The following is a 27,952-nucleotide window of genomic DNA, read 5'->3' as shown; positions in this document are numbered from 1 at the left end:
AAAAGGAGGTATCTATAAAAGCTGCTTTAACAAGGAAATCATTTGTCTTATCTCACTTTTTTTTCCTTTTGTAGCTCCTACCTCCTCTTTAGAATCTTCCAGTAGCATAGAACAAGAAAAATACTTGCAAGCTTTATTGAATGCAGTTTCTGTCCATCAGAAACTCAAAGGCAACAATACACTTACTGTCAGGCCAGCACTTGCTCTGTCTCCAGGTAAGATTTGATAATACTCTTCTTATTAATTACTACTACACATGTATTTCTAGGATTTAGTTTTTTAGTTACATTTACTGTTCCATAAACATGACCTTTGCAAATTTTTTACCCTATAGGACCATTAACTTTTACTCCTATACTTATAAGTCAATACCACTGTAATATCTAGTAATTAATCACATACTTAGCAATTCCATTATTTTCTCTTAAAAAGAGTTAAGAGGTAAGGAACTTAAAGTCAATTTTTACTCAATAATCTTAAATAAACCTTAAAATATTATTATGAAATATAATTTTCAAATTGAGTATTTTGTTTGTTAAATATATATGTGCTAAAATCATTGTTTGTTTGAAATTCCCAAAACTTTAGCCTTTTACAATTTTGCATTAGTTTGTTTTCTCTGGATTTGAATAAAGCCATTAAGACTTGTACTAATATTCTATTTCAGTTATCATGTGGTGGAACCCCAAAGGGTTCATGTAGAGGTAACCCTAATGTGTTAGAGAGGAGCATGTGACTTGAAAAGTTGGTCTCTTTGGCTTAATCAGCTGTTTGAATTAGCTCTACATAAGCAGAAAGTGGCTTTTCTTGTAAAGTAACACCATGCATGCCTCGCTTCATTTATCATTAAATTCTCTGATTGCATTTGCCAAACTTAACTCTATAATCTTTCAAATGTGTGTGTATCTCTGATTAAATAACATTGCCTTGTTATCTCTAATTAAGCTTTGGTACTTAAGAAGTACAGTGTTTGGCAGCAATTAAACATGCTACACATGAAGATAACTTTTTGTCATTTGAGTAATGTTAACCCAAACAATATGGTTTTTGTTCTTCTTTTTGGCTGACTTTTAGGGACTGAAAAGATGACTTCAAGAATGTCCACTGTGCTTAAACAGGTAGTGCCAGGACATTTGGATGTAAACCCATCCAATAGCTTTGCTCGAGGAGGTTAGTAAGATTGATTTTATAACTGAGCACTGACTGATACAACCTTAAAAGCACAAAACATTTTTCTAGATAGCATATATTTTAAAATAAATTAAATATGGTTCCAATTATTTTTCATTATTTTTAATGGCCCTTCTTTAAATGATCAACTTATTGCTAACATGATGACCAGATTTCACCTCATGAGACAATCATTGCTTGTATCTTACATATCAATGTGTTTGGGAGAATTAGGAAATGAGGGGAACACACTTAAATGGTAAATCACCCTGAGAGAGTCACCAGTTTTGGGGGGTTGGTTTTGTTTTGTTTTCCTTGTCCATCTGGGCCTGGGTGCTGTCCCTCAGCTCTTCAGCTGAAGGCTAGCAGTCTACCACTTGAGCCACAGCACTACTTTGGGCTTTTTCTGCTTATGTGGTGCTGAGGAATCGAACCCAGGACCTCATGCATACAAGGCAAGCACTCTACCACCTTCCCAGCCCAGAGTCACCAGGGTTGAAGAGCAGAAAGATACAACAAAAAATATAACCAGCCTTGTAAACAGAAATGATACTAGACCCAAGGCTATGACTCCAAGACATACTAGTTTTGTTTTCTGAAAGATTTCTTTGAAGGATAAGATAGAACAAGGTTGTGACTTCTTTTGCCCCTCCTCCAGGCCAGAATAATATTGTAACTAACTTCTTTTGCTCTTCCTCCAGTCCATAGCTTCTGGCATGAGGGGAAAAATAGAGAAAAACTAAGTTATAGTTCTTTTAAGCTTTAAAAGGTGACTCTGGTTTCTGTGTTCTGAGGGTTTTTTTAAAACGAGGCAGAGGAAATTGCAACCCAGGCATCATGATTATAAAGTTCTCCTGCTTCACATGGAATCTTAGATCTTAGATACTTCTCATCCTCACAGAAGGCTGAGTCTTCTTCAAACATGCTAAGGGATCTTGGCTCTGCTTAAATATTACCAGGAATGGGAAATTCATTTCTTTCCTGAAATAATCCTTTCCATATGTAAGCAACTCTTATTTCTTAGAAAGTTCTTTCTCATATTGGTCTAAAAATTTAATACCCCATAACTTTCATGTATTGAACCTAACTCTGCCCTCTAAAATTAGAAACTAACTTTAATTCCATCTTCAGGTCTTTGGCTTTAAAACCTGTTATGTTTTCTCTCTACCAGTGTTTTGTTAACTAAATTTCTCCAATTTGTTGGAGTGTAGTCTGTTACCATCTTATCACATTGTGATCAAATCTAGTATTCATTAGCTATGGGAGGCAACCTCATTTGGAGGTTAAGTTCTTGCTAAGGTTAATACCATTTGAAATTCTTGTTTGCTCTATATTTACTACTGTTCTCAATGTACTTGCCTGGGAGGTTGCCTACAGAATTTCATCTCCTATGGTGTTTTTGAATGTGGACTAATAAAATTTTGAGTACTAGTTTTGTCCACTTGAATCATTCATGTGATTTATTGTTGATTTTGTTTTGTTTTAATTTGAACAAACCAAAGCTAAGGACAAAGGCCTACAGCAAAATAATGTAAGCCTTTCTAAAGAAAGAGACTGTTCTGTACTGGTTTTCCTACTAAAATTCACTTGGGCCATGGTTCTAAATCTCTGCTAATCTTTTAGTTCAAGATTTGCTAAACTGTTATCTGAATCACAAAAAAATTTCATGGTTATTTTGACATGCCTAAAAAAATCAGTGCTTTTCCCTAAATAATCATAAATAGCTGCATTAATAATCTATTCTAAAATTTGATTCAGAATCAAAATAGAGGCCCTACTTTTTAAAATGAACTTTTTCCCCTTCTGAAAACTATATTTTTGTTCTAGTAGTCATATTTGGATGCTTTTTTTTTCACCTCATCAGAATTTTGTGATATTGCAGTATTTCCTAAGTGCTTTCAACTTTGTGTCATCTTCCATTATAATTAATGTGCCAGGCCTTGAGGTCGTTTGCCCACTTTTCTAAGGCTACCACAGATTGTACCACAAATTAAGGTGCTTAAACTCCAATAGCCTTGGGACTGTGGAAGGGGTAGAAATCTATGATCAAGGTGAGAGCAGTTGATTGGCTCTCCTGAAGGCTAAAAGTGAAAAATCTGTTTCCAAGCCTTTTGCCCCGTTCTGGAGATTCTCTAGCCATCTTTTTGACATTCCTTGGCTTATAGAAACATAACTAGAGCTCTGCTTTCATCTTCACAAGGTATTTTCCTCTATTCTTGTCTTTAAATTTCCCCTTTTTATAAGAACACAGCCCTTGTATTAAGGGCCCACCCTACTCCAATGTTACCTATTATAACTCATTCCATCTTCAACAATCCTATTTCCAAATAAATTCATATTATGAGATTATGGGGGACAGGACTTCACATTAATTTTGGGGGACACAGTGTAACCCAAAACAGTTATATTTAGCTTTTTTTCCTGAAATTCTAGAATGCCATTATTTTTGTAGGATTTCTGTTGCCAAGAACTCTTGTCAAAATTTGGTTCAGCATTGCAACTTTCTTTATTACCATCTAAATGTTAAATGCTTGGGGCCAGATGCATTTCAGATTTCAGTATTTTTTAGATACTGGAATATTTGAATAGACTTTATAGGTTAAGCATCCTTAAATCAAAATTCTAGAGTCATATCAATACCCAATAAGCTTCAGATTTTTTTAAATTTTAGATTTCCAGATTAGAGATGCTCCTATTATATTGACAAGAAGGCAAGTCAGTCATAAAGAGTTATGCCTGCAATCATAGTTACTGAAGAGGGTAAAAGTAGGAGCATTGTGGTTTAGGGCCAGACCAGGCAAAAAGTTTTCAAGACCTCATTTCAACCTATAAAGTTGAGCATGGTGGTACACACTTGTCATTCCAGCTATGCAGTCCTTCCAGGGCCAGCCTGGGCAAAAAGTAGTTCTCATGTCCTTTATCTCAGGGTAAATCTGCAACCCTGTCTCAGAAATAACCAGAACTAGGCATTGGTAGCTCATGCTTGTAATTCTAGCTTCTCACAAGGCTAACTCTGAGAATTGTGGTTTTAAACCAGTCTAGGTAGGAAAGTCCATGAGACTTTTTTTTTTTAATCTCCAATTAATCACCAAAAAGCTGGAAGTAGAGCTGTGGCTTTAGGCCTGATACCAAAAAGAAAAAAGAAAGCATAAAGGACTCTCGAGGCTTGGCTTAAACAGTAGTGTGAAGCTCTGCTTTCAAACCCCAGTACTGCCCCCTACTCAAAGAAAAGGCAAGTCAATAATTTTTCCATTCAACTTTTAGTAGAACCAACTTCCAGGAAATATTTAGTTAGTACAGCTTTTCCACCAATACCCTGCCCTTGTATTTTGCCTTTGGAAGCTTCATCAAGAATGTGGTATCCATTATGTCTTTGGCCAAGTAGTTGGTAATATAAACTTAGGCTTAAAAGTTCTCTCGTGTTTTTACCTAAGTCCCATGGATTTTCACTAATCTGTTTCAAGTACATTGTCTTTTTTATATATACATTGGCCTTAGATTCATGGCTTATGCTAGTCTCAAAGATACCTGAAAGGCTATATTTATTTCTTTGGGTTAAATTTAGTTTGGTTTTGACCATTTATGCAAATGTGAGTCTATAATTATTGTATGACACCCCTCCCAGATATTTGCTGCTGAAAAAATATGAACTTTAGTTTATTTCCTTATAGGTTTGCTTCTGTTCAGATACATATATCCTTCTGGTATCTTAAGCTAGAATCAGAAATGAAAATAATTCTTTTACTCAACTTTTCACTCTCAAAGCCTCCCAGATCTTCCATTATTTCAGTGACAAATTGGAAGAAGAGATATTGTTTCCTGATATCTTCAACATCCTCTAGATCCTTTATTCTTTGTCTCTTCTGATAGTATCTATTCTCTACATACAGTAGCAGCAGTGGGCTAGGACAAGTCATTTTGAGTCTTTATTTTCCCACTTCCTTTGGCCATTTAATGTCATGATAGTCTTAATTTCCTGCTTCCAAAGGAGTAAAAAGTAAAATCACTTCTAGTGATTTTTTCTTTTGTAATATTGTTATATTTTGCACAATTTCTCATGGTATAGCTAGCTAAAAGACACAGCTTTTAGTAATCCCAAATAAATATAGAGTATTTTCCTATAATGGACTTTAATAATCTTTTGCTCAAAAAGTTATGCTGACTATTCACCATTTTTATTATTACCAGGCAAAGTTTGTAGGTCACAAAACACTTTATGGGGGGGAGGAGGGAAACAATATTACTCAAATTACAAAAGCATTATCTCTAATACTGCCTATCATTTTGGTACAAGTAGGGGTTTTAAAAGAAGTCATTACTTTCAGTCATCAAAAGCTGTCTTATTAATGGTATTAGGTATTGTCACAAGATCAAGAATTTTTGCTGCTTCTACTATATTTATATTTATGGAAAATATAATTTCTGAATGGAAAGATGAGAAGGTAGTGTGGCAATGCTTAATGTTCTACTGCAAAATCATGCCCTTAGTTATTCCAAATGGTTGTTAGAGCTTTCTTATTTCCTGATGTGACCTTAGTCAAAGAACAAATGTGCTATACACTTGTAGTATTTGCCAGCCAATCTCCTTAATCCACGTGCCAGTGTATTTCTATTATTGACACACATAACTCAAATTCCTTAGTTTTATTATATAAGATTATTTCTGACTGATACTTTTCAAAAGCTTATCCCATTTGGTATAATTTGTTAGTGGCACCGCCTGCTGTGCTATCCATTTCATTGTGCTTACAGTATTGATAAGCAGGTGCTGAAATTTCATTTAACAGATAATCAGTTCATCTTTTTATGACTTTGCAGCTTTCTGTTGTTAAATTTCCCACTTTTATTGAATTTTCATTTTCCCCATGTTAACTTAATCTGAAAAATTAAACAGCCTGTTCTTCTTATATTCAACCTCCTCTGATGTTTGCTGCAATATACATTTCATTTCTCCTGTTTTTAATCTAACCTACTAGTGCATGGGTTCTGAGATAAATGTTTTACTCAGTCAAATTCCAAATCTGCAGCTAAGGAAAGAGTCCATAATTAAGGTACTGTATTATATGTCTGATATATTATTCTTAGAAAACCATTTTCATATTAAAGTATGTGTTACAAGTGATTTTTCACATGTCTGTCAATTATATCCTTTATTTTCATCCTCATTCTGTGATTCCATTTACAGATTTAAAAAAGCATTTGCCATAATATCTAAGATATATATGTGTAGAACTACAGCTTCATATTAAGCAGCTTACCACCTAAGAAACCTTTTCTTGGGAATTGTACTAACTCCATAAATATTGATAGAGAAGCAGATGTGACATCATGGTGACTTCTAGTCACCTAAAAACAACTTTATCAGTACAAACAAAATTTTAATTCCTGAAACAGCCTTAAAGCCCTAATGACCCCATCAGTGGAACAACTTTATGGTCTGCAGACATAGAGTTTATGAAGGAGCTCTGTTTTTTTGAAATTGCTGCAGTGCTAGTCCAATTAGAGGATTAGTATGTGGCTTGTGTTTGGGTGTTCAGTATTTAATAAACTCATTTGAATAGAGAAATCTTTGATTTAAAAAAAATAAGGTCAGTTTATATAATGAGACTTCTAGCTATTTGGCTTGGCCTTTGTCTTAGAAGGTATCTGCTCTGACTCTTTTTTTTTGGCAGTTCTGGGATTTAAACTCAAGGCCTTGTACTTACTAAGCAGGTACTCTGCCAGTCCAGCCACTCTATCATCCCTTTTTGTGTGGTCTGTTTTTTGAGATAGGGTCTTGGTTTATTTCTGGATCAGCCTGAACCATATTTCTCCTATTTGTGCTTCCTTGTGAAACTAGAATGAAAGACTCATGCCATCACACCAGCCATTTTGCAATCCCTATGGCATGAAATGCATGTACCACTGTGTTTCAGCCATTGATTGAGATGGAATCCCAAACTTTTATGCCCAAGCTGGCCTCAAACCATGATCCCCTAACCTGTACCTCCCAAGTAGCTACAATTACAGGCTTGAGCCACCATGCTCAGCTGCTTTTGACTACATTTAAAATAATGCTTCCTGAAATTCAGTGAAACACACCATTAGCAATTTTATAATTTCTCATGTTATAGAAATTTTAAAAATCTATACCCTTTACATGTATAAAACTTAAATGATAAACGTTATAAATCTATCTCTACTTTTAGTAGATTTAGTAAGTTTCTAATCTAGATTTCTTGTTGAATTGACTGTGCAGAAAAATATTCCTTTACTTCTTTCAAGCCCTAAGAAATTGAGTTTCTCTGTCTTCTCCTGTCTAGGCTTCATTGCTTCCTCCTGCTTGCATTCTGTTTTTCCAGTCTGCACTTAGGATTTCAGTGTTTACTTTCAAGTGCAGAACTTACATGAACATATAAAAATGGGATATGAGTGACTTCTTAGCTCCTTCTGAGTCTGTACTTAAATTATTTTGAAGTGCTTATGTGACAATATGATCAAATAATCAGGAGATAATTAACTATTACCTCTAAATCTGTAACTCCAGAGCATGCATCATTTTTCTTATTCAGTGGCACTCCCACAACAGATGATCTCACTGTTTTCTTAACTTTTGTGAAGGTGTATGGGCAAGTCTTCGCTCCAGTACTCGCTTGATCAGCTCTCCAACATCCTTCGTTGATGTTGGTGCCCGGCTGGCAGGCAAGGATCACCCAGCCTCCTTTAGTAACAGCACCTACCTTCAAAACCAGCTCTTGAAACGCCAAGCATCCCTTTACATATTTGGCGAAAAGTCACAACTAAGGGTAAGATTTTTCTCTCTCACTTAGAAATTGTATGAGAGGGGCTGGGAAGGTGGCTCAGTGGTAAAGTGCTTGTCTTGCATGCATGAGGCCCTGGGTTCAATTCCTCAGCACCACATAAACAGAAAAAGCTGGAAGTGGTGCTATGGCTCAAATGGTAGAGCACTAGCCTTGAGCTGAAGAGCTGAGAGAAAGCACCCAAGCCCAGAGTTCAGGCCCCACAACCGACAAAAAAGAAAAAAAAAAAAAGAAATTGTTTGAGACATGAAAGCAGGTAAGAAAACCAGACCAGCTTTGCCAGAAATTTTTTATAGTGTGATTCTGAACTTAATCTAAATAAAATTTTAGCTCTATATTTATATGTACACACTATATATATTTATTTGTATTTGAATACATGTGCACATTAGTCATGAAAAATTTATTAATCCTTTAAAATATCAGAAATATTAAGAAATATAAATACAAAAAAGAAAAGATATAATTCCTATTAGGCCGTTTTCCACAGGAAGTACCGATTAACATTCTTTTTACAGGAATCTGTGCCTATGCAAGGAAGCTATAGGATGTAGAGTGAAGGCAGGCACTGCATATGGAAGCAAGAGAAGGCCAAGACTAGGTATTCTGAGGCACAAGTTTTTAGAGGTCAAGTAGGTCCTAAAATAGGTCATAAATTCAAATATTAGCTGGGTGTCAGTGGCTCACGCCTGTAATCCTAGCTACTCAGGAGGCAGAGATCTGAGGATTGCTGTTCAAAGCCAGCCCAGAAAGGAAAGTCTGTGAGACTCTTATCTCCAGCTAACCACCAGAAAACCGGAAGTGGTTCTATGGCTCAAGTGGTAGAAGAACTGAGGGACAGTGCCCAGGCTTAGAGTTCAAATCCCACAACCAAGGACAATTTTAAAAAATCAAAATATTAGATGCTAACCAATTTTTTACTATTACCATGTTAAAGAGCTTCATTATGCTGACATGTCATTAACACTAAAGATAGTCCCTACCTCCAAAAGCAACAGTAATTTCGTGGATTTAATATTCTCCAAGTCATACATTAGAAAATAAATTTTACAACTACCAACAAATGTGTAGGAAATGAAGGTATTTGTTCGGAAATCTCCTGACAGTTTAGCACTGAACAGTGTAGACAGACCTTTGGCTGAACCACTAAGCAGAGCCTACATGCTCCTACATGCTCAGCACTTGAGATGCCACTGCTTGAGTCATCTCTCCTCTAGCTGGTTGCCATTGCTGGCTCTTCCTCCTGCCTAGACTGCTGCAGTCACTTATTCACCAGCCTTTAGAGTAGGTAGAGGGCACGAAACTGCTGGGTAATGTTTACCTTTTATGTCTACGTATATGTATTCTTATACAGAAGGTAATTGTATCCCCAGAAAATATTTGGAACTCTTCACGGTGATCCAAAGTTACCTTCAAAACTTCTTTGGCACCAGTGTCTTTTCCAGAGCATAGGCTTTCCAACCTTTAGCATACTGTGTGATCTGAGACACTACAAGATTTAGTTCCCTAATTCTTACTTCTGCATCAGTCCTCATACTTACTTGATTAAGAGATAGACTTGGGCTGGGGAGGTGGCTCAGTGGTATGGTGCTTGCCTTGCATTCATGAGGCCCTGGATTCGATTCCTCAGCACCACATAAGCAGAAAAATCTGGAAGTGGTGTTGTGGCTCAAATGGTAGAGTGCTAACCTTGAGCTGAAGAGCTGAGGGACAGCACCCAGGCCCCACTGACAAGAAAAAAAAGACTGATAGACCACTTAGAATCCTTCCTTCCTTCTTTTCATCAATAAATTGTATTTTCTATCATATTGGCACAAGAGTTGTTATTAGCAATTTTATATATTCCACTCAGGTTTTTTGTTTTTGTTTTTTGGTCTGTCGTGGGGCTTGAACTCTGGGCCTGGGCACTGTCCATGTGCTCTTCAGCTCAAGGTGAGTGCTCTACCGCTTGAGCCACAGCGCCACTTCCAAGTTTTGTTTTTTATTACTTCAGTTGTATCTATAAAGTCTGGCTCTACATCTGTTTGATAAGTGCCACATTCTGTCTCACACAGCACTGTCCCAATGCTACTCTATGCCTTTTTTTTTTTTTTTTTTGTCGGTCGTGGGGCTTGAACTCTGGGCCTGGGCGCTGTCCCTCAGCTCTTCAGCTCAAGGCGAGCGCTCTACCACTTGAGCTACAGCGCCACTTCCGGTTTTCTGGTGGTTTATTGGAGATAGGAGTCTCACGGTCTCTCCTGCCCGGGCTGGCTTTGAACCGCGATCCTCAGATCTCTGCCTCCTGAGTAGCTAGGATTACAGGCGTGAGCCACCAGCGCCCGGCGCTACTCTATGCCTTTATCTTCAAACAAAGGTATCATAAAGAAAGGCCCGTAAGTGAGTTATTTTCAAAATCATCTTTTTTTTTAGTTCATAATTCTTAATAGTACCACATTTCTTTTGTATGTTTTTATTGTAAAAATACTGTACAAAGGGGTTACAGTTACATGAGCAAGATACTGAATACATTTCCTATTGAGCACTGTTGCCTCCTCCTTTGTTTTTCCCCTACCATCCCTTCCCTCCCACCTCCACAACTACCCTCCCCACAAGTTGTAAAGTTCGTTTTCAACATAGTGTCTTGTTCATATCATTGTTACAATAGGTCAACCTGTGTCCTTATTTAAGCATTTTGTTTTTTCCCTTCCCCTCCCCGAATTAGAGAAGTATATATACAAGATGCAGGGCACCGACATCAAATACAGTGAAAACGGGTTATACCATGGGGGAGGAACATACAAAGAAACAAAAAAATCACATGGTACATTATAAATATGTTAGAAACAATAGCAAGAAAGAAAAAAGATATTTGTGTCCCTATCTTGGGGTTCATTCCGCTTAACATCATCTTATATGGTCAGAGGTACATAGCTTTTGACCTTTTCTGCTTGTCCTACACATGTACTAGTTATTGCAAATAAGGGAAACCATGGGACCTATGTTTCTTTGGGCTTGGCTTACTTCACTTAATATAATTTCTTATACCCAGTAGAATATCTCAACTAACTCCCAGGTTTTAGGATAAAAGACATATCTGTTAGTAGACAGCTGGAAATTAGAAAGGAATCTGTTTTTCCTGCAAAGTAAACTATCATTTTAAAAATAGCACTGTCCATGAGTTTTTTTCTAGGTTCTTTTATCACAAGCCCTCACATCTTATTTCCATGTTGTCTAATAGTCTGTATAATGCTTTTTGTCACTACTTAACATTCGATATATGTAAAATTGCAATCACATTTTTTAGCAAATGGGAGGTTTTTTAGTTGTTGTTGAGATGATTTCACTGAAGGGTCCCAATACTTTAGATTATTTCTACAGAGTAGCTTCCTAAAATTAATTTTTAATTAATTTTTAATTTTCTTTTTTTCTTGAGATAGCCTTTTACTCCAGGCTGGCCTCAAACTCATGGTGTTCCTGCCTCAGCTCAAGTACTTATATTTGAGGCATGCACCATTATTCCTGTGTAAAATTGGAATTAAGACAAAGAAAATTTTTGTCTTCCAGTAAATATTTAAAATGCTATTTAAAAAACAACACAGAAAAACTTAGGAGCCATTACGGTAGCATATACCTATAGTTTCAGCACTGAAACTAAGGCAGGAAGATTGTGAAGCCAGGCATAGCAGCATGTGCCTATGATCCTAGCTGTCAGGAGGTCATAGGTAGAAGGACCAAGGTCCAAGGCTGGCTCCAGGCATAAATGTCAGACCTTTCCCAAAAAAATAGGGCAAAAAAGAAGTAAAGATATGGTTAAGTGGTAGATGATCTGCCTAGCAAGCATGATGCCCTGAGTTCAAACCCTAGTACTACCAAAAAAAATTTTTTTAGTTTTTATAGGCCTTTAAAAAAAACTTAACTAATATAAAACATTAAATGGACCGTATATAAGTCCTTAGCAGCATGCTTAATCATAATAAAAATACATAACAAAATTTATCATCGTAGTAATTTCTAAGATTATAATTTAATATTATTAAGTATATTTACATTATTTTACAGTATCCTGGAAGCAGTTTTGTTCTTTGAAAGGCAAATGATCCACTAGAATAGATTGAGTAGGATGTGAAGAATGTGGGATGAATCTGAGGTAATTCATTCTTTGGCCTGAGAAGTTAGAGGACTTTCAATTTTCAGAACCAGGCAAACATTATCAAAATTGAAGTATACCACTGGGCCATTAAAGCATTCTTTAATTATAAATGCAACAGCATATATTCCGTATGGACTACAGATAAACACAAGTAAAAGACGTTTCATACTGAGCAGAAAAGAACTTCTCAAAGCCATGAAGCAACACTCTTGCACATTATATATATTACTAATAGTCTTGGGACAGTAAAATAAGATTTGAGAAATAAGAATCACTATTTTTCACTTTGACAATGAATGTTTTACTTTCATAATAGGAAGTAAATAGCTGGGCACTGGTGGCTCTTGCCTATATTTGTAGCTACTCAGGAGGCTGAGATCTGAGGAGCATAGTTGGAAGCCAATCCAGGCAGCAAAGTCCATGAGACTCTTCTCTCCAGTTAACTACCCAAAAAGCCAGCTCCTGAAGTGGTGAAGAGCTAATCTTGAGCAAAAGAGTTACAAAGCACAGCTTGGGAAAACTGATATTAGACTATTGAATTTACCATACTGTCCATTTGTCATTGGCTTATATTTGATGTTATAAACTGCATAATAGCTCTTAGAATGGTAGCATTCCTAAGCTAATTAATCTATCCCTAGCAGTTACTAGACTTAACCATTCCAACAAACCACTAGACATCCCAACACTACTTTCATATGACTTGCACAAGATTGATGGTTTTGACCTGTGATAGCCTCTGCAGCTAAATGGCTTCAACTAACTGTATGAAAACTTTGCTCTTTTTTGTGCCTGTTTAATTCTCTTCATCTTCATCCACAGAGTTTCAAGGTAGAATTTGCTTTAAACTGTGAGTTTGTTCCTGTTGAATTTCATGAAATCCGGCAAATAAAAGCCAGTTTTAAAAAGCTGATGAGGGCTTGTATCCCAAGCACCATCCCTACTGACTCAGAAGTGACATTCCTGAAGGCCCTGGGAGACTCGGAGTGGTTCCCACAGGTAACATCTGGGAGTTTGTCTTAAAATTCAAAGAGAGCCTTAGGCCAATATACAAAACCAATACTCGGGCTGAGAAAATGGCTCCGTGGTAGACTACTTGCTTAGCACGCATGAAGTCCTGGGTTCAGTTCCTCAGTACCACATACATAGAAAAAGCCAGAAGTGGTGCTGTGGCTCAAATGGTAGAGTGCTAAAGAGTGCTAACCTTGAGTAAAAGAAGCGCAGGAACAATACCCAGGCCCTGAGTTCACAAGCCCCAGGACTGGCAAAAGAAAAAAAAAAAATACTCAACACTCCTCTACTCTATGCTCTCCTTTATTATGTGCCCCCTATAAAGGCCTTTCTTTTGGTTTTAGGAAACAGTAGGACAAAGGAAATGAGGAGGACAAATTATTGGTCACTTGGTTTTTATCTCTAATAATTGAAAGTTTGTACTTAAGATACTAAAGAGAAGAAAACAATTTTATTTGGAATTTTTTATGTGTAGTAAATTTCATCAGCTGGTATTTATGGGGCTTCGTCTCTGTTAATTTTTTTTTGCCTTTGGTCAGTCATGGGGCTTGAACTCAGTGCCTGGGCACTGTCCCTGAGCTTTTTTGCTTAAGGTTAGTACTCTACCATTTTGAGCCACAGTACCACTGTTAGTTTTCTGGTGGTTAATTGAAGAGTCTCATGGACTTTTCCTGCCTAGGCTGGCTTGGAACCCTGATTCTCAGGTTTTAGCCTCCTCAGTAGCTAGGATTACAAACGTGAACCAACAGCACCCTGATTTTTTATTGAATTTTTATTGAGAAATTAAGTAGAAAAAGGTTTGCCAACACAAATATGCCCACATTTCTTCCAAACCACAAAAAGATATTTATGATATATGTGTTTTAGACACTAATTCAGACATTTGGCCAAGAGCAGTATCTCTGTAATATAACCTTCAACTTTGTCTATAGGCCCTTGATCCTGAATCCATTATTCCTTCTCACCCTGTAAGAATTTCTAGTTTTTCAGTCCTCTGCCCCCATCTACCTCCAAGCATCTCTTTCTTAAAGAGGAAAAAAAATTGTTAACATAGTATGCAAAACTAAAAGTCAAAGAAGCCAAGAGATAATATCAGTACCTAGGGCAGTGACTGTTCTAAAGGTTCTTAATAAAGAGCCATATATGCAACTGGTTACAAGTATATCTCAGAAGTGTTCATTATTCTTAAAGCAGTTTAGGTTATTAAGAATATTATGGAAAAAAAAAAGAATACCCATGAAAAGAGCTAACACCCCCAACTAGCCTTACCAACCACCTCTCTGTTATTGATACAGTCTACACTCTGCTCTTTGTTAGAAAGTGAACCTATACCAAATGGTAGAAACTTAACACAGTTAAATATTGTCCCCTTTGGGTTACTAGCATTTTAAAAGTAAACTATTAGAGCAAATGCTAATCCTCAGAGGATCCAGGCTTGGGACTGGCCTTGTAGGAGTGGCAAGTGCAGAACCTCCCATTTCTAGGAAGGATGAGCTTAAAATAATCCATCTCTGCTTATGTGAGGTATGGGGGATTGGTTTGTTTTGGGGGTTTTTAGTTCAGATTTGGTTTTAAAATCTATACCCTATACCTACACCCTAATTATTAAAGATTTTGAATCAGTTATCTTGGCTTAAAAAGCTAAGCACAAATATACATTTTCCTCCTAGGCAATAAAATACAAGTCTTTTATTTTAATATGTAATTCACACAATTCACATTATAAAATTAATCCGTTTTTTTCTAAATATTTTTTCCAAACTGGTATCAAACTTACAGTCCTGCTCAGCCTCCCCAGTGCTGTAAATACAGGTGTGTACCACCACATTTAGCATAAATCCATTATTTTAAAATATATAAAGCAGTGGGTTTTTTTAGTATATGCGATCATCACACTAATACCAGAAAAATTGAATTTTAAAGAGAACTTACTACATCACAGGAAAAAAACAAAACTTTAAGTTCAATAACTATGTTGAATTTTCAAGGCCACTTAGACTCTGTCTTTTCCATTTTATAGAATTACAGGTCTTCTACTTTTTTTGGGGGGGGAGGGTGATCGTGGGACTTGAACTCTGGGCTTGGGTGCTATCCCTCAGCTGTTCAGCTCAAGGCGAGTGCTCTACCGCTTGAGCCATAGCGCCACTTCCGGTTTTCTAGTGGTTTGTTGGAGATAAGAGTCTCACGGACTTTCCTTGCCCAGGCTGGATTTGAACCGTGATCCTCAGATCTTAGCCTCCTGAGTAGCTAGGATTACAGGCGTGAGCCACAGGCGCCTGGCTAGGTCTTCTGCTTTTGAAGAAATTGTGTACGGTTATTTCATTTTATTACACAGTAAACACATTGTTGTAAAAGGTGTCCTTGTTTAATCTTGATTTAAAAAGAACTTAAGTATCTAAAACATTACATGGTTCTTTATTCCAACTGCTTTATTCCTAACTTGTTTGGTTATCGATTGTTGACAGCAAGTCTGTCCTCTGATGTATCTAATTTAGCCTCCTGTCTCTTAGCTTCACAGGATAATGCAGCTGGCTGTGGTCATATCCGAAGTACTTGAGAATGGTTCCTCAGTTTTGGTCTGTTTGGAAGAAGGCTGGGACATCACTACACAAGTAAATTGTTACATATGTATTTTCAGATTTCAAGTTAGGCTATAAATTCTAGGAATAAATCTTTTCTGTAATGACTAGTATATTTGTGGGTAGAGAAAGTTCCTGTTAAAAACCACCTGGCAGTCCATCAGGAGGTTCTATGAGCTGTGGGCCCTTACATAGATGAAGCTCTGGCTATCAGGCTCCATAACACAGATGTACCATGCAAACTTGCAGATGGAGCTTTTGACAAGCAATGTGGGGTGTGGACTGTCCTTTCTTAGGTTTGTCTGTCCTTTTTCTGGCTTCTCTAAGCCCTTCATTTTTACTCCAGAATGAAAAGGTAAAATATAAAGAACACTAATAACCTACACCTACCAAAAAGTAAAATAAAAAATGAGCTAATTCCCTAATCTGATCAATTAACCTAGAAAAAAGGACAGTTAAAGATTAAAGTCAAGCCGGGCACTAGTGGCTCACACCTGGAATCCTAGTTACTCAGGAGGCTGAGATCTGAGGATCAGGTTCAAACCCAGCCCAGGCAGGAAAGTCTGTGACTCTAATCTCCAATAAACCACCTAGAAAACCAGAAGTGGCACTGTGGCTCAAGTGGTAGAACGCTTGCCTTGAGCTGAAGAGCTGAGGGATAGTGCCCAAGCCCAGAGTTCAAGCCCCACGACCGACCAAAAAATTAATTTAAAAAAATCAAAGTCATAATTTTATGAAAGAAAACATGTAGCCAAAATGAGTTTGAGTTTTAGTGTTTATTTAGAAAGTTTATAGACTTTATTCAAGTTGTTATACAGGAGCATTTAGGAATAAATTTGCTTTCCAGGTAATTTTGCTTATAAGCTGTCATCAAAAGGAAATGTTTTTATTTTAGCAATAGAATTTTTTCAGTACTGAAATTAATGAGTATCTCTCTGCTTGGGCTCAAGGTGACATCATTGGTGCAGTTACTCAGTGACCCATTTTATAGAACACTTGAAGGCTTTCGGATGTTGGTGGAAAAAGAATGGTTGTCTTTTGGGCATAAATTCAGTCAGCGGAGCAGCTTGACCCTCAATTGTCAGGGCAGTGGTTTTGCTCCAGTCTTCTTACAATTCTTAGACTGTGTACACCAGGTAAGTAAAGCTAGTTTAAAATGACCTGATTTGAAAAAGAAAATAGTAGCATTTATTGCTCATTGCAGTGTTATGCCAGGACCTTCCTGTCATAACTCAAGTTTTTTAGCCATAGAACATAATGGAAACTTAGCAGTAGACTCCTGGGAACAGAGAAGAAAAGCTAGATGTTCTGAAACTAGGACTGCTAATCTACTACTGGGCTATAGCCTCCAAGGACAATTGTCCACATTCTAAATTACCACCTCCTGTGAAGAGCAAACTTGGTCTCCAAGGCAGAACAGCAAAATTCTCTAGGAAATAGTATGGTCTCTTGCACATGGTCTTCTCAGTTGGGAGGGCTCTACCATGTGCCTTAGAAGTAGAGCCTAATCCTAGAAAAATAATCAGGGACCCTGTATGCTGGGTTATGGGATTAACACTGACCAGCTCAATTCTTTGTGAACTAACTGAGGCTAATCAAGAGGCCAGACAGATGCCTGTATGTAATCCAGTCAAACCTAATGAGTGTAGGGGGGACATGAATACTCTAGGCTCCTTTTCATCATCCTAGACAGAACAGTTAGACCCACCTTGGTGGGACCTTGGTCAGGATTGGACTTGAGAACTACAGGGCACTCAACTTTCACAGTGAAGCTTAAATTGGCCTAAAAACAAAAGGAGGATTGACATTTCCAAGCTGTCTTATTTGTACCGTAACTCTAAAGATAGGTTCTAGTATGTCAGACATAATAGTGAGACTCTTTGAAATCCATTGGCCCCAAGTACTGGAAAGGTAGAAATATTTTATGGACTCAAAACTGGACCTAGATCTTCTGAAGAGATCAAGTTAGCATGTAGTTTGCTTTCTTTTTATTCTGTTGATCACTTGCCTTTTTAAATAACTTTATTGAACAACAACACAGCTAATTTACTTAAAATGTATACTTCAATAGCTTTTAGTGTATTCACCGAGTTCCATAATTACTACAGTTGTAGAACATTTTTTTACCCTAAATTAGAATTACTTTTTACTCCCCCTTTCACACCATATACACACAGGAACAGGGTACTATGTTTTTTATTGCTCTAGATCACTTGTTAAAAGAGTTATTGAGTAATTTCAGTTCATCTACGCCAGCAGCCCTTGGAAACACCAGTAACACGGTTGGTTGAGCATGTATGTAATTTTAAATGCTTTGCAGCTAATAATATGTTGTTTTGTTTGAATATTAGCTTTACTCATACTCCTTTCCACAAATACATGAAGGAGAAATTTGTAGAGCATTGTCTCTGAAACAAAGCTTAGCTAAAGCCAGAGGAGGGGGGAGTAAGCATCTCTTTTCTCTTCTAGATAGCTGAAAGCATGTGAGTCCTTCATGAAAGCACTTATTTTGTTTATTGTCCTATTTCCTGCCTACGCATATCACCATCACTAACAGTAACTTCTAACAGGTATTGACTGCTTACTATGTGCCTCAACTATTCTGAGCACTATATATTGTATGGCTCTTAAGTAATTTTTTGAATGTTTTCCTGGCCTCCCTCATTTGTGTTCCTAATGTGTGTCACATATACAATTCCTTGGTAGCATCTGTAACACTAGCAGAGCATATTTATCTGTGTGTCTGTTGCTTCCTATTTAGACTCAAAATTCTTGGGAACAGGTACTTTGTCATATTTTATCAGGTAACACAGTTATTTCAATCTCTAAAATGGGGTAGGCATTCTATCAATGAATTGATGAAAAAAAATGGTAGTACTAAAGTTTGAACTCAGGATCTCATGTTTGCTAGTCAGATGTTCTACCACTTTAACATGTAGTATACCCCAGGCCCTTTTATGTTTTATTTTTTGGGGGGGTAGGGTTTTATGTTTTTTTGTCCAGAGGTGACCTCAAACCTAAATCCACCAATTTACAACTTTTCACATAGCTTAGATTTCAGACTTGAGCTGCCGCCACCACACCCACCCCTGGAAATTTGCGTGGCCTTAAGTGTTGTTCATGCTCTCACTTAAGCCCATCTAGAATTTCCTAACTAGGACTGCTAATACCTTCTGAAAGCTTAGACACAAAGGTGTTACTCCTTTTTGCAAAAACTTTAGTGACTCCACATTTCCTACAGAACTCTTCCTCATATATAATACAGTTTCTTCAAACAGAAACTAAATGATAAAAGGAATTTGGGAATATCAGCAAGGAAAAGACATGAGTAAATATAGCAGACTTTCCTTCCCCCCGTGTTTTCTAATTAAGTTTAGCATTTGAAGCAGAAATAGTTAAGATGATTGTAAAGTTAAGATGATCATAAATGGGAAGCATAAAGGGAACTAAAGTTCCTACACTTAGCTGACACTGATAAAGTATGTACTTTATCAGACTACCAGACATTTTAAATAACACCTACCAGCAACTACTTAGAAAGCTATGTAAAAAGATACACTCACAAAATAAAATGGCTGGCCCAAACACTTGTATGTCAGCTATATAAAGAGATATACTATAGATGAATCAAAGTTGAAGTAGTCCACAGAAGGCAAATAAAACAGAACAAAGAGAAGGTAAAAAATAAAATGTCTGGTCCAAGCACTAGTATACCAATAATTACATTAAATGTAACTAGTCTAAATATATCATGATCTAACTATATGGTGTATTGTTCAAAGCAGCTTTATTTTTAATAGCCAAAGAGAGGAGGCTCTAAAATAGGTAAATGGCTAACCTATAAATTTGACAACGGAAAAGTATTCACATTAAAACAGTAGGAAGAAAAATGACCTGTTGATATATGCAACAACTTGAGCAGATGTCAAGAGTATTATATTGAATGGAAAAAGCAATCTAAATGTCACATACTATCTGATTCCATATATATGATACTCTCAAAATGACAAAATGGAATATTAATATATATGACAATATGATGAATTATTATGCTCAGTGAAAAAAGCCAACTGGAAAAACTATATACTTAAGTTTATTTACATGAAATCCTTTTTTGTTGTTGTTGTTATTGGTCATGGGGCCTGAACTCTGGGCCTAGGCGCTGTCCCTGAGCTCTTCAGCTCAAGGCTAGCACTCTGCCACTTGAGCCACCGCCCTCCCTACTTGGGCTTTTTCTGTTTATGTGGTGCTGAGGAATCAAACCCAACGCCTCATGCATGCAAGGCAAGCACTCTACCATTGAGCCACCTTCCCAGCCATAAAAAAAATTTTTTTAAGGCAAAATCATACTGACTGAAGGTACATCAGACATTGTCTGGGCTGGTGGTCAGATGAAGGAATCATCTACAAAGGACATGAGCAAACTTAAAGATCAGAGAACTTTTCTGTGGCGGTTGTAACTCAACTGTACACAAAAAAACAAAATTTAAACTATATGCTTAAGATAAAGAATTTTCTGTTATGTAAATTTGATTTCAGTAAACCTGAAAAAGTTCCCGAGCCCAACTCAGTAAATTTGAAATTCCAGAAAAAGAAAACAGCAAGTATTTGGTTTCTTTAGAGAAGAAATTTACCAATCTGGTGCGCAGAGAGCACTTATAAATCTGGCTGCTTGTTCTTTGGAAGCAGGGCAGGAAATGGTCCAGGTATATCCCAGTTGTACTTTTTCTATGCTGTTTTCAGTTCAACTTCATCACTAACCCAATTGTGCCTGTATCCCCAAGTTCAGAGATTACCAAGTTTGGTGTTTCTAGAATATATCTTGCTCTAAAGAGGCTAGTCATATGACAACATAGGATAGGAAAGGACCTAGGAGACTTTCCCCCAAAGTTTTTATGTCTTGGACCTCCATTTTCTGAGCTTTTCTGAGTTTGCACAACTACATTCTCAAATTATCTTCCTTCAGGCATTGTAGTGTAGTTTCTCCTCTTCTGTCATTCACTGGTGTTCTCCCTTCTATTTTCCATATTTTGAATTTTGGCATGTTGCTGTGTGCCTTCCCATTTTCCCATTTATTTTTGTGTGTTTTACTTCTTAAAAATTCTTTTTCTGCTGGTCATTGGTGGCTCATGCCTGTAATCCTAAGCTACTCTGGAGGCTGAGATCTGCGGATCATGGTTCAAAGCCAGCCAGGGCAGAAAAGTCCATGAGACTCTTATCTCCAGTTAACCACCAGAAAACTGGAAGTAGAAAACTGGAAGTAGCTCAAGTAATAGAGTACTTACCATGAGCTGAAGAGCTCAGACTCAGCATCAGGTCCAGAGTTCAAGCCCCATAACTGAAAAAAAAAAAATCTTTTTTTTTTTTTTTGGTTGGGAGTACAATTTGAAGGGAATAAGCTAGCATAGTTGAACTTACCCTAAGTTAAATATCCTACTAAATTTGTTTAATCCCTGTATTCACCTTGCAGAATTCTGCATACCTAGATGAGTAAGCAAAAGAATTCATTCATAATCAATAAAACGGGAAGTTTTATTGATTATGTATAAGATCTATATTATTGATTATGTATAAGATCTATTGTTCTCACAAACGGGAACATCATTGTGTCTCACTTGTTGTGACTTCTTGTTGGGAGTCAGGTGCAGGAGTGTGAGGAGGAGATAACCAGTATTCTTTGAGTAACCCTTAAGTACAATGAGTAAAGCAGTTTAATGTGAACTAAAATGTGGAGCAAATTGCATTCATGTTATTCTTAAGATACATTATGATACCAATCTAAAAACAAAATAAAACAGTAAGTTACATAAAGCAACTTGAGAGCAAAGTTTAATTTCTCATATCTGTTTTTAGGGGCAGGGAACCTTCCTTATCTGCCCCAGAACCACTTGCATTTTTATAGCATCATTATGACCCACACAGCAGACAGTTATGGATAGCCAATGAGAAGCACACATGTATGTCTTAGTGAGTCTTGTATGTTCCCCACCCCCTTATGAGAGTTAAAATTCACATGTTTATATAAATCACTTGAAATAAAACAATACAAATTTACTTCTAAACTTAGTTGTTTTCTAGAGAATGCTTCACAAACTGTAGAAAGTAATATAATTCAGGGTCTAACGACCCTCTTAGTATGATTTTCAAATCTAGCTGAATGTTTAAATTATTTCCATTGAAACTGAAAACTGTTCTAGATTTTGTAAAACCCCTTTGAAGCTAATACCTCATACCTGCTAACCTGAATGCAGACAAGTTGTAACAAAGAGCCTGTAACTTTAATTGTAGTAATTTCAGGATGCTTAACTATGATTGGTATCAGCTTTGGTCAAACAAATTATTTTGTGCTGAAGATGCATAGTTTATTGAGAACAGAGGAATCTAAGAAGTCTATAGTTAGCAAATGATGCTTCTGATTCTTGGTGGCTTAATTATAAGGCAGGGTTTCGTCATTTCCTACATACTAGTTTTAGACATTCAAAAAATGCCTTCTTTGAGTGCCTTTCAACTGAACAGTGCTTTACATGACTTCGACTTTCGCCAAATAATTCAGGGACACAAAACAGAGCCAGGCCTAATAATGTGTTTTTTTTTTTTTAATTCAAAATTAACACAGCAGTAAGTGAAACCTTTCCTGGGTAGAATCTGTTTCTGGCTTGTTAATCATTTCTAACATACTTTGCCAAAAGGCAGTTCATGGACATATGCCTAGACTTGTCCATTAGTACTAATAAAATTACAAAGAAAACACATGAAGTAGTGATCTTAAATTAGAAGTGCCTCATCATCTAAAAAGCCATTGTTTATGCCAGTATATCCAGGTGTCAGATGAATTGTAAATGCTAGATCACTATTTCATAAGAGCAATCTGGCAGAGATGTTTTGTGTTGCTTCTAAAAGAAGGGGCTTAGTTCAAATTATATCATTACAAAATACTTCCTTTTCTTGAAATAGTTGAGCCAAATCTTTCAAAAGAAAATACATCCAAAATACAAAATGAAATTTTAATCTAAATTTTTAAAAAATGAGTTTTCCAAATGAAAAATATATGTTCAATATGAATGAAGTACCCCTTTTTTGTTTCAGCATTGGAGTAAATCTTTGAGAGCATTCTAGAAACTGTCATTTCCTGCATTGAGAAAAGTTAACAGTTTGATTTTTGCCATAGATTATTCACATTGTAAACTAGCTCATTAATGTGGTTCTCTGTGTCATTACTACATGCCAGCACCAAGCCAGATTCTACTCCAAAGGCAAAAGTTATTTTCCTTTTGAAGACAGGAAACTTCATTTTGAACTATGTGATCAGCTAATCTGCCCCATGGACACTAGTTACTCTAAAATTTATTCACTCATAGCTGCAACTGATGGAAGCATGGTCTGTTCCTATTGCAGCATCTGGCTGCCTCCCTTTCAACTGAAAACTAGCAAAACTTTACATAATCTAAACTCTTAAAACAAGTTTTCATTAAGTGTTGTAATATTGAGCCCATATAATGGAATTTTAAAATCTTAGGTAAAATGGTTGATAAAGTGCACAATATTTGTTAAATCTTAATTTGTAAAATAACAAGGTTTGGTATTAGCTACTTACTTTTCTTTAATGTTTCTAGCCATACCCGTAGTTGTGTATAATATTTCTTATACTTTATTACTTGTAATACTTGAAAGCAGAATATAATCTCATTATATCTTATTCCAAAAATGTTGCTCTTTTCTGAGACTTGAGTGATACCTTTTTTATAGACCTTTTAAATTTTACAAAGAATTTAATGGCACATGGACAAAAAGACTATAAAGACTCATGTTTCTCCAAATTCCATTTTAGATTCAGTTCCTATAAATAAGTAAATTGGCAGGTTTCACTCCCTAATGGAAAAAATACTAAAATGCCTTCCATAACTTATCTTCAGTAATACAAAATTATTTTGAATAGCAGAACTCAGATGATGCCTGAAAGAAGCAAGTATTCATTTGCATTTTATTAGGGAAAAGCTCAGAAAGAATTAATTTATTGGCTAAGATGCCTATCATTCCCAATGCTACATAATTATGATTATTTGAAGCACACATTAGGATAAGAAAAATCTTACGGTCAATAGGAAAGAAAATTAACCAAAAGCTATCTTTGAAAAGATTCCTCAAATTGATAAACCTGTAGCTAGACTGACTGAAGCGAAATTTAAAAAAAAAAAAAAAAAAAAAAGGAAAGAAGGAAGGGAACCACCAATATTAGAAATGAAGAAAAGGACATAACTATAAACTTGTCAGCCAACAATGTAGGCAAAATGGTAAGTACCCTTGAAAGCCACCCACTACCCCACCTACTCAAAAAGAAATAATTTGAATAGGCCTATTAAGGAAACTAAGGTCTTTCCACAGTGAAAATTTCAGACAGAGGTGGCCTCACTGATAAATTCACCAAGACTTCAGGAAGAAAAAAAACAAACTCCTCCCTGAAAGTGGAAACAAAGTGACTACTTCCCAATTCAGTCCATTAAGCCAGCATTACCATTAGATGACACAGACTATAAAAGAAAACTATAGACCATTATCTCTGGTAAATTTTGTTTAGAAAACTTGAATCTAATGAAATTTAACAGTGTATAAACTCAGTAAGAAAACAAGCAAGCTTATTTTTTTTTATAGGTAAAGCATTTTACTGGCTTTGCCAAAAATATACAAATGGCAGAATACATGACATTGTTTTTAGCAAATACAAATGAAGGTCACAATGAAATACCATTTTACTACTCTTTACCTGACCATTCACATTTTTTTAAGAATATGAAGGACCTCAAATTTTCACACACAGCTTTTGGGATTATAAAATTATACAACCATTCTGAAAAACAATTTGGCCATTTCTTAAAAAGTTATAAACATACACCAACCATTTAGTTCTAAGAATTTTCTAGAGAAAAAAAAGCCAGGGTCCTTACAGAGACTTGTACAGAAGTAGCAGCTCTATGTGTAGTAGCCAAAATTCTGGGAATCCCCCAATAAGTGATTGAATATGCTTACATATCATAAGCACAGCATAGGACTCAATCCCTTCATAAAAAAATGAAGTAAAAACTGATGAGATTCTATTTGATAGAAATTCCAAAACCCTACAAGGCCTGTGTATGCAGGCCCACTGAATATGGTTCAGATTCTTTTAATGCATCTTCCTAAATTCTATTTTATTTTGCACTACTTATAAGCTTTCATTCAATGAAAAAGCTAAGAAATGTTGCAAAGTGGAGAGGAGAGAGCAATTAAGTCATCACAAAAAATTAGGTTTCTCATTTATGTTTATAATTTTGTTTCATCTGAGTAGATAATATATTTTCCTTCTATTAGAAACTAGGAATAAATAAATGAAGATAATCACATGAAAGTTCATTCTTTTATGTAATTACTCAAAAGCTAAATGAAAGTTCAAGGTCGTGACATGAAAAGTCAAAGAAATTAACAAAAACAACAACAACAACAAAAAAAACTCTCCATTGGAAGTGGCGCTATGGCTCAAGCGTTAGAGCACTCACCTGAAGCTAAAGAGCACAGGGACAGCGCCTATGACCGACAAATACAACAACAAAAGTCAAAGAAATTGAGGCGGCATTTCTCAGACAAGATAGATTCTGAGTTACATATTTAATTTACTCATATTTATATTACTTAATTATTCATAAAATACCTAAAGTTCGGATTAGGGATGAAAAAGTAGCATAGACCTAGAAAGCAGAAATATAAGGAATTGAGCTTCACTCTCAGCACCTAAAGGAAATATATATGGTGTGCAGTTGAGGTAGAAAGGAGTACTAGAATGATTTGTTTCCATTGCCATAATATGCATGTCCTGTGTAATTTCAGACAATGGCAAAATTTGTAAAATAAATGTGAGATTGTTACATTAAATTTCCTCATTAAAAAAAAAAAACTAGGTTTCTAACCAGATGGTAAAGTTTGATGTCAAAATCATGGCTTAAAATTCCTATTGGTTCATATATTACATACATGCCTGCCCACTTAAGCTGAACAAGTTTGTGTCTTCATGACCAAATTTTACATGGAAAGGAAAGCCATTAGTCTATAGTATTTATTTGAAACATCTTTTAAGCAAGTATGGAACTTTTCTTAACCAAGCAAAATTTTCTTAACTGGTCATAAGAAATTGGGCATCACAGAGGTGAGGTTGCCTAGTGGGCTAGGGAGTCACAGGTTATTAGCATACCCTTGCCAATAGAAGATTGCTTCTCAGAATCTCCCTATGTGGTAAACATAGAGTGATACAACAATTTCCAAGCTTTGCCCTACTTTTCTCCTCCCATATCATCCTTATACTTTGTATCTAGGACCTTGCTGTTTAACTGGTGAAAAAAATGGTTAAAAGAGTGTGTTCCTGCCCCTCCTTGGCACCTGAAGATTATTTCTTCTGTACTCTTCCTTGTTTCCAAAGCAGTTCTGTATATCTCAGTCCTAGCCTCATTCGTTCTTGCTTTTCTACAGCCTTATTTTTTGACTTAGTGACTCTGTTGGTTCCTTATGGATTGCTGGACATGCACATATTTCTTTTGTCCAGAAAATGTCACTTGTTACCTTAAGACACAACTTCATCCTCCTGGTTTTTACTTTGCCAAAATTCTATGAATGCAATTTTGTAGTTCTGCCACACTGTTATATCACAAAAACTATTAACTTGTTGATGTGATATCTGTCCAGTGCTTTGTATGGTATACTATAGTGAATGGGGTACAGATGTTACAGCCTAACAAACCAGTGTTCAGATTTCAACTCACTGGTGTTAATGGCCCTGAGTAAATAACTTGCTGTTTCTAAGCTTTTCAAATGAAAAGAGCAATAATGCCTATCTTGCAGTGCTGTCAAAATTAAGCAAGATATTTAAAAAACCCTAATATGAAACCTAGTAGATACTTAGAAAAGATTCTTTTTTCCCTATCTCTATGTCTTATAGAGATACAAGTATTTGTTGGATGAATAACCAAATGTTCTCCTGCATATTTCAGGTCAGTACTCACTGACCTGGCATTTACTTTTTGTTCTGATCCTGCCTTTGTTCTTTGCCTTTTATATTTCAGGTGCACAACCAGTATCCAACTGAGTTTGAATTCAATCTCTATTACTTAAAGTTTTTGGCCTTCCACTATGTATCTAATCGGTTTAAAACATTTCTCCTGGATTCAGACTATGAAAGGTTAGAGCATGGTATGTCAACATATTTATACACTCTTATTTCATCTTTGTTAGTTTTGTTTGTTTTTATTGAAAATTATGTCACTGCCCGTAAGTAAGACAAGCTCAGAAGTAGAGTTTTAAACTGAGCTACAAGTGTAGAATGAATATAAATAAGTGCCTTATTCTGAGATTTTTTTTCTTAGCTCTTAAAGATGGCAAGGATTCTTTTGTTTGTTTGCTTTGTCAGTTGTGGGGCTTGAACTCTGGGCCTGAGCACTGTCCCTCAACTCTTCAGCTCAAGGCTAGCACTCTACCACTGGAGCCACAATGCCACTTCCAGTTTTCTGGTGGTTTATTGGAGATCAGAGTCTCACAGACTTTCCTGTCTGGGCTGTCTTTGAACTGCAATCCTCAGATCTCAGACTCCTGAGTAGCTAGAATTACAGGCATGAGCCACCAGCACCCGGCAGCAAGTATTTATTCTTATAGGAACTTTGTAAAGTTTACTATTTTGATGCCTCAGAGTTATATCACAGTTATAAAAAATGTTTGACTCAGCCAGGTGCTGATGGACCATGCCTATAATCCCAGCTTCTTAGGCTGAGACTCAGAAGATCAAGATTTGAAGCTAGCCAAGGCAGAAAAGTATGCAAGACCCCATCTTCAATAAGCTAACAAAAAGCTGGGCTAGAGGTATGGCTCAAGAGGTAAAGTGCCAACTGAACAAGAGTTCTGAGTTCAAGCCCTGGTTCAAGAAAAAAAAAGTTTGACTCATAGTTTTTCTATTCCTGGTATAATCTGGTAAAAAGGATACATGGTCCTGGGAGGCAACTTGAATAGCAGCTAATGCCCTAGATTCTAAAATAAACAGGCCAGGGTTAAATTCAGCAATTCTAGCTACCATCTATCTACTTTGGTGAAGTTTCATACTTCCTGATCCCCAGCTTCCTTGTCTTTAAAATGAGGTTATGATAGCCCATTCATTAGGGCCTTGGTGATCACATGAGAAAATAGTTATAAACATATTGGCATTAGCACTTACTAAGCCTTGATAAATTTTAGATGTATTATTACACTTTTGT

General features: G+C 36.3%; 1 protein-coding gene and 1 long non-coding RNA gene across 5 annotated transcripts in view; one reads left to right on the top strand and one right to left on the bottom strand.

The window, feature by feature from the left end:
- Positions 1–27,952, top strand: part of Sbf2 (SET binding factor 2) — a 307,904-nt gene that overhangs the window by 266,114 nt on the left and 13,838 nt on the right. For 3 of the 4 annotated variants that reach the window (XM_070035292.1, XM_070035293.1, XM_070035291.1), the window contains 7 exons: positions 75–215; positions 1,075–1,170; positions 7,771–7,955; positions 12,922–13,098; positions 15,621–15,722; positions 16,640–16,825; positions 26,774–26,900. In XM_070035292.1, the coding sequence (XP_069891393.1) occupies positions 75–215; positions 1,075–1,170; positions 7,771–7,955; positions 12,922–13,098; positions 15,621–15,722; positions 16,640–16,825; positions 26,774–26,900 (1,014 nt within the window). The remainder of the gene's footprint in view (positions 1–74; positions 216–1,074; positions 1,171–7,770; positions 7,956–12,921; positions 13,099–15,620; positions 15,723–16,639; positions 16,826–26,773; positions 26,901–27,952) is intronic. The other variant, XM_070035290.1, reaches the window with a different exon arrangement.
- LOC138836524 (uncharacterized) overlaps positions 16,790–27,952 on the bottom strand; it is a 45,880-nt gene continuing 34,717 nt past the window's right edge. Inside the window, exons 2-3 of the long non-coding RNA XR_011374964.1 lie at positions 20,975–21,027; positions 16,790–16,850 (exon numbers count right to left, since the gene is read on the bottom strand). This is a non-coding gene — a long non-coding RNA (uncharacterized lncRNA). The remainder of the gene's footprint in view (positions 16,851–20,974; positions 21,028–27,952) is intronic.

This window comes from Dipodomys merriami, unplaced genomic scaffold, assembly GCF_024711535.1.
Source record: "Dipodomys merriami isolate MVZ:Mamm:240054 unplaced genomic scaffold, mDipMer1.0.p SCAF_25, whole genome shotgun sequence".
In the NCBI taxonomy this organism is placed as follows: domain Eukaryota; kingdom Metazoa; phylum Chordata; class Mammalia; order Rodentia; family Heteromyidae; genus Dipodomys; species Dipodomys merriami.
Note: the sequence above shows the minus strand (reverse complement) of the source record. Positions and strands in the feature narration are given on the sequence as shown.